Source organism: Abrus precatorius, unplaced genomic scaffold (genome assembly GCF_003935025.1).
Source record: "Abrus precatorius isolate BTA unplaced genomic scaffold, Abrus_2018 Scaffold10, whole genome shotgun sequence".
Taxonomy (NCBI): domain Eukaryota; kingdom Viridiplantae; phylum Streptophyta; class Magnoliopsida; order Fabales; family Fabaceae; genus Abrus; species Abrus precatorius.
The window spans coordinates 10,433,179-10,443,611 of NW_020874292.1; the positions used below are offsets into that span (position 1 = coordinate 10,433,179).

Genomic DNA, 10,433 nt, shown 5'->3' on the forward strand with positions numbered 1-10,433 from the left:
TTATTACAAAATGCAACATTATTTTAAAAACCAACTAATTAAATATTAATTATTGGTTTTATCCTAATTTCCTTTTACCTAAGAGTTATCTGAATTTCTATAAATAAAATTATCAATAACAAAAAAAATTAAAATGTGTTTTATGTTATAATATTTTCATAAGTAAAATAAAATTGCCCTTTCTTTTTATAACATTTACACATTAAAGCATTTTCACAATAAATTAAGCAAAGTCAAAATATAACTATTAAATTCAAAAAATGAGTTTTTCTATTATATTTAAAAATGTTAAAGCATGTTTTGTGTTTAATTAATTAATTTTAAAAAATAAGAAAAAATTAATAACTATTATAATATGAAAAAGTAAACCAATTCAGTAGATATTTATACATTATATTAAAACAGATAGTTTTGAACATGAAACTTAAAGTAATCCATCCCCACTCATGTCATTTCCATAAATTGTCATGTGGGCTCCTAAATTGATACGTAAAGGACTCCTTATATTCTCAATTTAGTAAACTTGACCAGTCTGTATCAGGCAGGTAAGCCAGGTTTTCTTTACCTGCTAGTTGCAACTTATCATCAGACTTTGGCTTTGACAACTACAATCTCATCTCCTTAGATTTGGCTTACACAATTGATTTCAATCACCTATTTGGTGTTCTCGACATTTCGATGTTATCCATAGCAAAGGGAATTCTTAATTACCTACTCTTTACTTGACCAAATTTTAAGTATTAATTCTACTATAACGTATAATATTACAAGTTTAATGTGCCAAAACTATTAAATACTACAGTTCTTAACATAAGCTTATCCTGCCTAATTTCCTTTCGTATATATTTTTACACATAAAAACCCCATAAAAATTTTAACTTAAATTTTAGGGCCTTCAAGAGAAGAACCCTCCAAAAATAGCCGTATGCCATTATAAGTGGCAAGCACACGGTATTCTTTAGTAAAAGGCGAAAGAATAGTTCGCTTTGTGCTTACCACATGACTCCGTGCCCTGAGACACAGCATTTTCTTTCATTTTATATTAAGAGTAGTTGCTTCCACTCTCTGCTGTATTTGATGTGGGCTCCAAATAGTAGCTCTACTCATTCCCACATGACCTTCTATTGTGCTTTGAGAGTCAAGTGTCCCTAATAGGTAGTCCTTTTTTAGTCATGACTAGGAGTGGAATCTCAGTGTTAATGATATCTATTGGTTATTTTGTGGATGTTAGTAGGCAAAGTAATTGGAAGAACACAGGATTAATTATATATTACAATGCCTAAACAACTTTCTTTGCTACCATAGAAACCTGTGGTATTAGGGACAAGCAGCAGTTGCAATTATGACCACTTCTTCCAATTAAGTTAATGAAGGTACAAGCTCCATACAATTTGCGTCAAACATTTCTTGCAATCCATCTTCTCATCTTGTAAGATGTCCCACAATTTCTTCACCAATTCATTTTCAGCCCTCCTATCCAAGTTTTCCTCCTTCTTCCAAGCTTTAAGCACAATAAAATTGGTTACATAGTACAGTCAATCGAGGCAAATTAGGCTGTTATTGTCAGCAAACAAAAAACTCTGGTAGCCTAATTTCAAAGACACTTGAGTATCATATTGCTGGCAAATCATACAGACAGCAGCACAGTACTAATGAACTTGCTGTGTTTAATTTTATGAATAGCTTGTTATATATTTCCATGAACTTCACTGCATTACGTGACAAAAATCAATCGAATTCATTGAATGGATGAAGTAAACCGCTTCTTTGAATTGTTAAGCAGCTGACATGTTTGACATTGAGTATTACCGTTTGAAGAAAAATGGCTGCAAAAGTGAAAATAAATAGGCATATATATTCCCTCTTATTTACATAAGTAATAGAGTCTGAAGCCAAATGATTGATCCTATTTGGTTTCAGTTTTGTAGACAATTTGGTTTGACTTGCTGTGTGAGAGTCTTGGTGATTATTTTATCCAAGAGTAATTTATCAACAACTTTCATCAGCAAATTATATAAGAAAAGGAGCGAATTCCAACCTCAATTGTAGTTTTAGTTTACAAGCCTTAATCGCATCTATTTTTACACCTCAATTCTACAATCTATATTTTTTCCCCTGCCTCATCTAATAAGGGTAACAATTTATATCAGGACTAAATACATAGTCTGTTTGTGTGTATTTCGTATCATGCAATAGCGTTTTTAATAGGCATGTTGATATACTCTAGGACATGCTCGTTACTCTCTAAGTTTTACCTAAGTAATTAGATTTTTATGAAAGCGAAGTACCTACAAAATTGACCGTTCCGCCAATCAATCTAATCTCTGGAAAAGTAATATTATATATTATTCGTATATTTAACCTATATGAAAATAATATCTATTAATCTGAAATTTTATAACCGGTTATTTCCCCTTCTGAAGATTTAAATCATAATTTTAAGAAATAATATATTAGCGCACAACTCTCCGGTGAGAAAACGAACGAAAATTTGTTATTTATATCAATCAATATCAAAATTCAATTTAAGCAACAGCATATATGTAATTGTCAACCATTATAATCATATCGACAATGTACAGCCTCAAACAAAACATAGGAAAAAAGAAAGTCTTCTCTTGACATGTAAAACAATGGAAAAAATGTATACACAAACGAGTAGTGTATCTGTTTGTATACCATAATTACTTACATCATATCATACAAACAATATAGCTATTAAATAATTTGGCATAAATCATTTCAGTCTTCAATAATTCCATTTTACCCCATCTATTGTACCATTCTTCAATCATTCAATTTTACCCAATAAATTAATACTATTGGGACAGATTTATCTCCTCCACAATTTAGCATGCTTGACTTTGAGTTTCGGTAAAGCATCGATTTTCTCTCATGAATCATAGAAAGATATCCTCATCATGCCTTGATAACAAGGTTGTTTATAGCAGGAGCATTGCCATCAAGAAGGTTCTCAAGTGACCTGGCTTTTCTGCTCCGAACTCTACCTGCTTCCTTCAACAACTCATCCAACCTTCTCTTCTCATCATCCACGTCAGGATTTGCTGTCCCAAGCTTTTCCTCCCTCGTGCTAACAACGTACTCCAGAATTTGAATTGCATCATCCAGTCTTAAATACAAGATTTAACCCCATTAGAGAGAAAATAACATCTACCCTTATCATATCTTAGATAATCTAAATGCTCTTGGAAGTCATAAAGAAGCTAGACTTTGTCATTAAGCTTCCATTTCCCTAGTCATTAATTAGTGATTATTTTTTTCTGCTAGAACAATAGCTACGTGGTTTCAAAAGGTAAATCCGACTTAAGCTTAATTTGAATAAACTTCTCAACAAACAAACGCTTATATAAGAATAAAATAAGGTAAAGAAATTCAAATTTTTTCAATAAGTTATTAGCTTTTAAAGATATTCGATAAAAAAAACTTCCAAGAAAGTTTATATTCATAAGCTAATTTTAAGTTACAAGAGAAGTTTAATTTATTTTATCATTTTATTTTTTTCTCTTACAAATACTTATGGAAAAGTATATCTAACCATGGTGAATTTGAAGTGATGCATATGCTTTAATAGAGAAAAGAGATCAGCAAATATGTAAAGGAATGACTCAAAAAGGAAGATAAAAGATGGATACCTGCCAATGGCATCATAAGTGCCAGCTAGATTACTATATACACCAAGTGTTTCTGGGTGATATGGTCCATACTCATGTTCCAAAATACTCTTTGCTTCTTCAAACAATTCTGTAGCCTCATTCAAGGCATAACGCTGCACGCAGGCAAGTCCCATTTGATTAAGAGCAATACCAAAGAAGGATGATTTCTTTTCGCCAATTGCACGAAGCTTTGAAACAGCGGTCTTCAAAGTATTGTAAGATTCAGTATAGTTCCCCAACATGTAGTACATGACTCCCATCTGAGCTTCAATTCCTGCGATTGTGCTTTGCTGACCCGGGGCATCATTATACATCTCCCGTGCTTTCTGCAGTAATTTAAGCGCCTGTTCAAGCTCATTCATTGACTCATAGATAGTTGAAATATTTGTAAGACCACTAGCAACCTCCTCTGGAGGAACTCCAGGCATTGGATTTTCGTATATTCTAAGTGCACTCTCACAATATGATTTTGATTCCCTTAACTTTCCTGTCCTGTTATACAAGTCGGCCAAACGTAAAAAGACTGATCCAACTGCTGGGTGGTTCTCCCCTTTGCTGGTCTTGAAAACAGTTAGTGCTTTCTGGTATGCAAAGACAGCCTCGTCATATCGTGACAAGGATAAGTATGTGTCTCCAATGCTGCAGTCAACAGAGGCCACTTCCATTTCCTGGCCATTTGCTACCATTGCCATGCTGGCTAAAACAAGATGCTCAAGAGCTGCTTCGTGGTTTCCCTTTGTTTCACATATAAGGCCCATGAGCCTCCTATCAGCTGCCTCTTCAAGAGATGGGGTTGAACTATTTGCTTTATGAATGTCAAGAGCCATTTGACATAGCCTCTCTGCTTCATCAAATTGCAAAGCTTGAACATTAGCCTCGGCCACATACCGACAAGTCTCACCAACTCTTGGGTCTGTCTCTCCCAACACCTCCCTCTGGACTTCTAACCCAGTGGTGTAGCACACAATTGAATTCTCAAGCTGGCCCAGCATAGCGTAGGTGTCTCCCAATTGCATGTGACCAGCAAATTTAGCAAGGGCATGCTGTTGACTTTCATTAACAACAGGAATCTCAATTGAGCGCTCAAGAATTGGAATCGCCTCATTGTATTGACCCAAGTTGCAATATATTGCTGCTGTAACATGTAGACACATAACCAACTCCAAACTTGGCTTCTCATTACCAAACTTCTCAAACAATTTCTTTGCTTGAAGCGCTAATTCAAGAGCCTTCTGCGGATTATCTCCTGATGAGATCAGATCTCTTGCTTGCTTTAGTAATACTGGTGCCTGCTCTGGTCTATCTAATGTTGATTCAGCTGCATTGTCTACTCGATTTCGTGACATTGACTTTCCAGAAGAAGAATTCTTTAAATTCTTCACACCAGTAACTCCACTAACTTGTTTCCTCAAAGGCTTATCATTCTTTTTTCCAGTAGGAGCTTTTGCAAGAGAACGTTTTCCCTTGGGTGCTAATTTTGGCGAAATCTCAGGTCCCAACTGTGAATTAGATGCTTTGACAGATTTTTCTGAAGAAACAGAACTTGTAACTGCAGGTTGAATCTCCAGAACCTCATCCACCTTATCCAACTTCTTCTCATTGGATAAACCATCCAATCCACAAGATATTTCACTACTTGAACTCCCCTCATCCGGCCCTTTTTCCACCCCCACTTCCTCTTCCATTATCTCCACCTCCCTCATTCGTCCTCCAACTAGATGGCGCAACTCCGAATCGATTCTAGACTCTTCACCATCAGATCCAAAACTCTGTCTTGAGGGTGACTGATCAGAACTCTGCATGTCACAGACATTTTCATAAAGCTGCTGAATGGATGGCTCAGCCACCCCATCAACAGCAACATTAGCACCATCGCCGTGACGTCTTTGTGGACCAAAGGAACTCCTTGGGGACTTAACTGAATTTAAGGCCTCCTTAGAGAGGGATTCATGGTTCCCATTCATCTCATTATCTTCCCCTTCATCATGAACCCCATTTGTAACAATTCCAGGCATATTCAGTTCCTTCATGTACTAAAACTCCTGGAACAACCAATATCAAACACATGGTCTTCAAATTAAACACCAGCCACAGCAGATCCAAGAAAGAGGAATCAATCCAAAACACACACACACACACACACAAAAAAAAAAAAAACAAACGAAGAGAAAAACACGTGTCAAAGGAAATGCAACCGACAACGTAATATAGATGGTAACATGATGTTCATGAGTTTTGTCATTCAAATAATGGTTGCGAAACCAAACTAAAGCTCAAAGCAGAAACATCACAAGTCACAATTAGCAAGAGTCAAAATTCCTCATCTTTGGCCCGTTCTATTCAATGATAATTACAAAACACCCGTTGGATCTCCCACAACACAGTCACTCGGAATTATTAACGTTAAGAAACAAAAAACACCAAAATAGAAACAACTTCCAGCACTGAAAAGAAAAAGGCGAATAATATATATAATAATACAATAAAGACAGAGAAAATTACGGGGTTCTGTATTTTATTTTTTTGTATCGATTTCGTCTTTTTCCCCTTCGTCGGATTCGGAGGCATAAAATTTAAACGATTCAAATAATTAAGAAGAAGAAGAAGGGAAAGGACACACACCTTAAGAATAAAGCATGGGTGAAGAGAAGCAGAGAGTGTCGGTTGCAGAGAGACAGAGATGTGTGAATGTGTATATATAGTGAATGAGGAAGAAAAACTGAACACACTTCTTTGGTGAGATGTATGTGTTAATCGAAGAGATAGGATGGAGGAATGAATGAAACAGAGACGTGAATGGTAGTGGCAGGGGCAAAATGGGGATTTAAATGAATTTAATATTACAAATAATTTGACGAAGAAAAAGATTAAAAATATGAAACAACGGAAAAAAAAGGATATTTGCAGAACTGTAATGTCAGAAAAAGGAGGGAAGCAAATGAACACGACCTCTCCCCTAACCACGCCGACCCTGTTTTCTTCTCTGTCTTTTCTCTTTGTCAACCCACCTGCACTCCGCCACGTGCCAGTCCTCTACTCTTTTCCATGGACCATTATGCCCCTTCAAAAATATGCCCCAACACCAAGACAAATCCCCTCTTTTTTTCCCTCTTTTTTATAAGCTTTAATTACACCTTTGCTCTGGTAATGAATAATTGAAACATAAAATGCTTTTAAAAGTTTAAAAGTGAAAAAATTTAAGATCAATTGATACAATTTCAAAGATTTTATAAGATGTGAGGATAGGATTTGAACAAGAAAAGAATGTTAGAAGAAGTGAATATTAGTTAATTTGTAACTTAGATTTGGTTAGGGTGATTCTTTCTAATCTTCTTCCTCCATCATTTTGTTTTATTTGCCAAGTTATCTTTTCAATTAGTTTGCTGCCAATGGAAAACAGGTCGGTCAGATAGACTGCGAGTCACACTCAAAAATTACTTGCCTCCTTTGTAACCTCACTCTTAAGCTCTTTCAATTTCGTTAATAATTGTCTATTGCTTAATGTTAAGGAGATACAAGTGACAAGACACAGAGGGGGGAAATTTTACTGTTTGCTCTCTTAAATATTATTTAATATTGTGTGTATTTTATTTATATTTGGATATTTTACGTTTTTTTATAAAAGGTTTAAATATTTTTTTATTCTACATTTTCATAAAATTTTTATTTTAATCCTCTTATTTTATTTTATTTTTTTTATTTTCAATCTCTAATGTCAATGTGATTTTATATAAAAAAATTTACCCTTAACAATTTATTAATTAATCACTTCATTATTAGGAATTAAAAATTTTGAATTTAAAAAATAAAAAATAGATGGATTATCATTTATTTTTGTAAACAAAGTTAAAAATGTGTGTGTGAATGATAAGCCAAACCATTAAAAGCACATGGGGTAAAGGTGTTTAAAATTAAACTATATCTTCTTCAAATCACTAAAATGAGTTGAAAAAAATCATTGATTAAATAAAAAACTTCAAATATTTTTTTATTGCAGTTTGATTCAATTTTTCAGCTTTTGTTGTTAAATCAAATCAAATTAAACTAATCTACGATTATGATATGTTTCTTTTAATTTCTTATTATATTCTATATAAAAATTATTATTTTTCTTTAACTTTAGTGTAACTATGCATAAACATTTGATCTCCTGTTTATTCTAGACTTTCAACTTCTCACCTCAATGGAGTTTTTTTTTTTTTTTTTTCCTGCCTTTTCTATCAACAAATTCATTCTTCATTCACCATTTCACCACTTTGATTAGCGTTTATCTATTCTTTGTTTTTCTAATAAACCCATAAAAGTATAAGTTAAAAAGTTAAATTAAAATTCATATAAAAATATTATTAGTTTGATTTAATTAGGTTTTAAATTATATTCAAAGAAAAATAAACCAAATTGTATATTGTTTTTATATGATAATCGAAACAAACCTAGTGCAAAGTCTTCATGTACTCCACTTTTTTTTTGTTAAAAACTTTAGCTTTTTGAGAAAATATTAAACTTAAAATATTAAAACATGAATCGAGAATAAAATTCCACGTCACATTTGAAAAGATGTAATAATTTGTCGAGAAAGTGATGAAGAATGTTTATGTTTCAATTGTGAATCTTTGATAGTCCAATTCACTTATGGTTGTCACGTGATTAGGAATTTGTTGATGTCACCATAATCTAGCGGTAAATATAATATAAATGTTAGAATAATTGAAAATAAAATTAGGAGAATAGAATGGATAGTGACATAAGTATATATAAAATGCATTTGTGCTAATAATAATGACAAAGTGGTTATATGGGTGAAGGTAGCATATGTGTTGTACTTTGTTGCTTGTGGTCTGAATTGGTGGGAAGGAATGGGTAGAGAGCATTGAGTGATGACTATGATAGCATGTGAAGGGAATAACTAGGCGTCCCCGCGTGCAGTTGCTGGAACAATAATGCAATCTAAATGACTTCATTCGATACGGAGAATTATATTTTACACTTGAAAACCAAATTCTTGTATGCTTTAATTAACATTATGATACAATTATAGGGGCAACTGAGTTTAAACTTTACACCATGAAAGATTGTTTGATTTAGTACCCCCAATGATTATTATGACCATAATAGAAAAACGTAAATCCCACATTCCTGGTTATGGGTGTACTTCAAATCCATTACTAAATTATTGATCATTCTCTTTGAGTAGATCTTTCAAAAATATAAAACAATGTGAAGAACACAATGTCCCACTTGCGTTGCCCTTTAAGAGAGAGTCGGCACCGTTTAATAATTTGGACCATTTTGGCAATTGGCATCACAGTTCACAGCCCCACCTCTCTCTTCCATCTAGTTTTGGCTTTCGATTGTCGATTGTGCATCAATGACTTTTTAACTTATAAAAGTGGGTGGTTTCTAGGTCTCTTCTTTATTTTGGTTTGTCCGATACATGAAAATATTGTTCTGGTTACGACTACCAACGACTAGGAATTCACCACATTTTTTTTAATATCATGCCCCAAACAAAAAAATAATAATTTGATGAGTTAAATAGGTTGTTATAATCAAATTAGAATGTCTATTTAGTTCCACGTTAATTTAGGAAGGGTGTGTATTTTTCTTTTTATACTCAACCTGTATTTGCTAATTCTAATGCAAATCTAAACATACTTAAATTGATTTTGCGGAGAAAATATGATCTTCTTTTGGTTTTTTTTTTATATGGTAAAAATTTAACATAATTGCTAAAATATGATCTTTCTAGATGAATTACGAACATGTGTTTTTATTATTATTATTAAAAAACGTCAATGGCATTTTTATGTGTTTATAAAGTTGTTAAATTTTAAAATTTGTCAATAGCATTTTTATTTCTACAGAAATTGATTTTTGCAATTAAATATTATAAATGACAAGTTTTGTGGGTAAAAATTTTGTCTTTTAGCTAATGAAAGTGGGTCTAATAACAATTAAAAAGTAGGGCGAGTTCAAAATCCCTTATCCTTTTAGGGTTTAACTCAAAATGTAGTTTCATCTAATGGTTAGATTTTCTAAAATACACAATCCCAATTCCTTGATTAATTGGTTTTAAAATAAATTTAGTTTCCTAATTCATTAGATAAAGCAAATAATGTTCAATATTAAGATTTAAAACCCATTTGACCATATCATCATAAATTTCTATTTCTAGACAATTAATAACAACCAAATTGATCATAGTCCAAGAAAGTTTACAACTTTCCAGCCATGAGCTCCTTTTCATCAACCTCATTCACATAAAATAGAGAGACATTAAGTTTAGAATCAAAATGTTAGATTAAAACTTATATCTTGAGTTATATTTATTGCTTAGTTCATTGCAAGAGGTAAAAAAATAAGTTCTTAATTCATTGTAAGAGGTAAAAGAATAAGTTCATCCTTACTTAACCCCAAGATATTTAGTTAGACATAATGGAAGTAAATAAACTAAAACTGAAATATATTGCTAAAAAGAAAATCATGTTTACAAAAATAGCTTATAGAAGATAAATGAAATGAGAGAAGCTATTGTTCCATTACAAAAACCAGAGAAAAATGGGGTCTAACCCAAGCTCCCATAAGAATCCTCTAGAAAGGAAGTAAGAAAATTGCCCTAGCTGTCATCCCTACGTAAACTATACAAAAATCTAAATTTTTGTGCCTCTAGAATGTAATAAAAAATGAAAGATAAAAGATTCTGTCTTTTTCAGAAAATTTTGCTTTTATATGCTCTGTCAGCATTATGTCTCCACAATT

The 10,433-nt window shown here is 32.8% G+C and overlaps 1 protein-coding gene and 1 non-coding gene across 4 annotated transcripts; both read right to left on the reverse strand.

Annotated features, from left to right (window-relative positions):
* Positions 1–888: 888 nt before the first annotated feature.
* Positions 889–1,005, reverse strand: LOC113853409. The gene has a single exon (XR_003502581.1). It is a non-coding gene; the product is annotated as a U5 spliceosomal RNA (small nuclear RNA).
* Positions 1,006–2,474: 1,469 nt separating this feature from the next.
* On the reverse strand, positions 2,475–6,761 carry LOC113847056 (protein KINESIN LIGHT CHAIN-RELATED 3). 3 transcript variants are annotated; one of them, XM_027475924.1, is made up of 4 exons: positions 6,576–6,761; positions 6,297–6,366; positions 3,654–5,716; positions 2,476–3,130 (listed from the first exon to the last, which is right to left on the reverse strand). In XM_027475924.1, exons 3-4 carry the CDS (start codon positions 5,702–5,704, stop codon positions 2,920–2,922), a joined length of 2,262 nt encoding a protein of 753 aa, XP_027331725.1. In that variant the 5' UTR covers positions 5,705–5,716; positions 6,297–6,366; positions 6,576–6,761; the 3' UTR covers positions 2,476–2,919. The 3 variants fall into 3 exon arrangements, with proteins under 3 accessions (XP_027331707.1, XP_027331725.1, XP_027331716.1); XM_027475906.1 differs by having other exon boundaries at positions 2,475–3,130; positions 6,297–6,641; XM_027475915.1 differs by having other exon boundaries at positions 2,542–3,130; positions 3,654–6,626.
* Positions 6,762–10,433: the final 3,672 nt, after the last annotated feature.

Excerpts from the sequence above, each read along its gene's own strand:
- LOC113847056 (XM_027475906.1), bottom strand. The coding sequence starts at position 5,704 with ATGAAGGAACTGAATATGCCTGGAATTGTTACAAATGGGGTTCATGAT. Across the intron at positions 3,131-3,653 it reads ACTTATGATGCCATTGGCAG|ACTGGATGATGCAATTCAAA; the intron begins GTATCCATCTTT and ends CTTGTATTTAAG.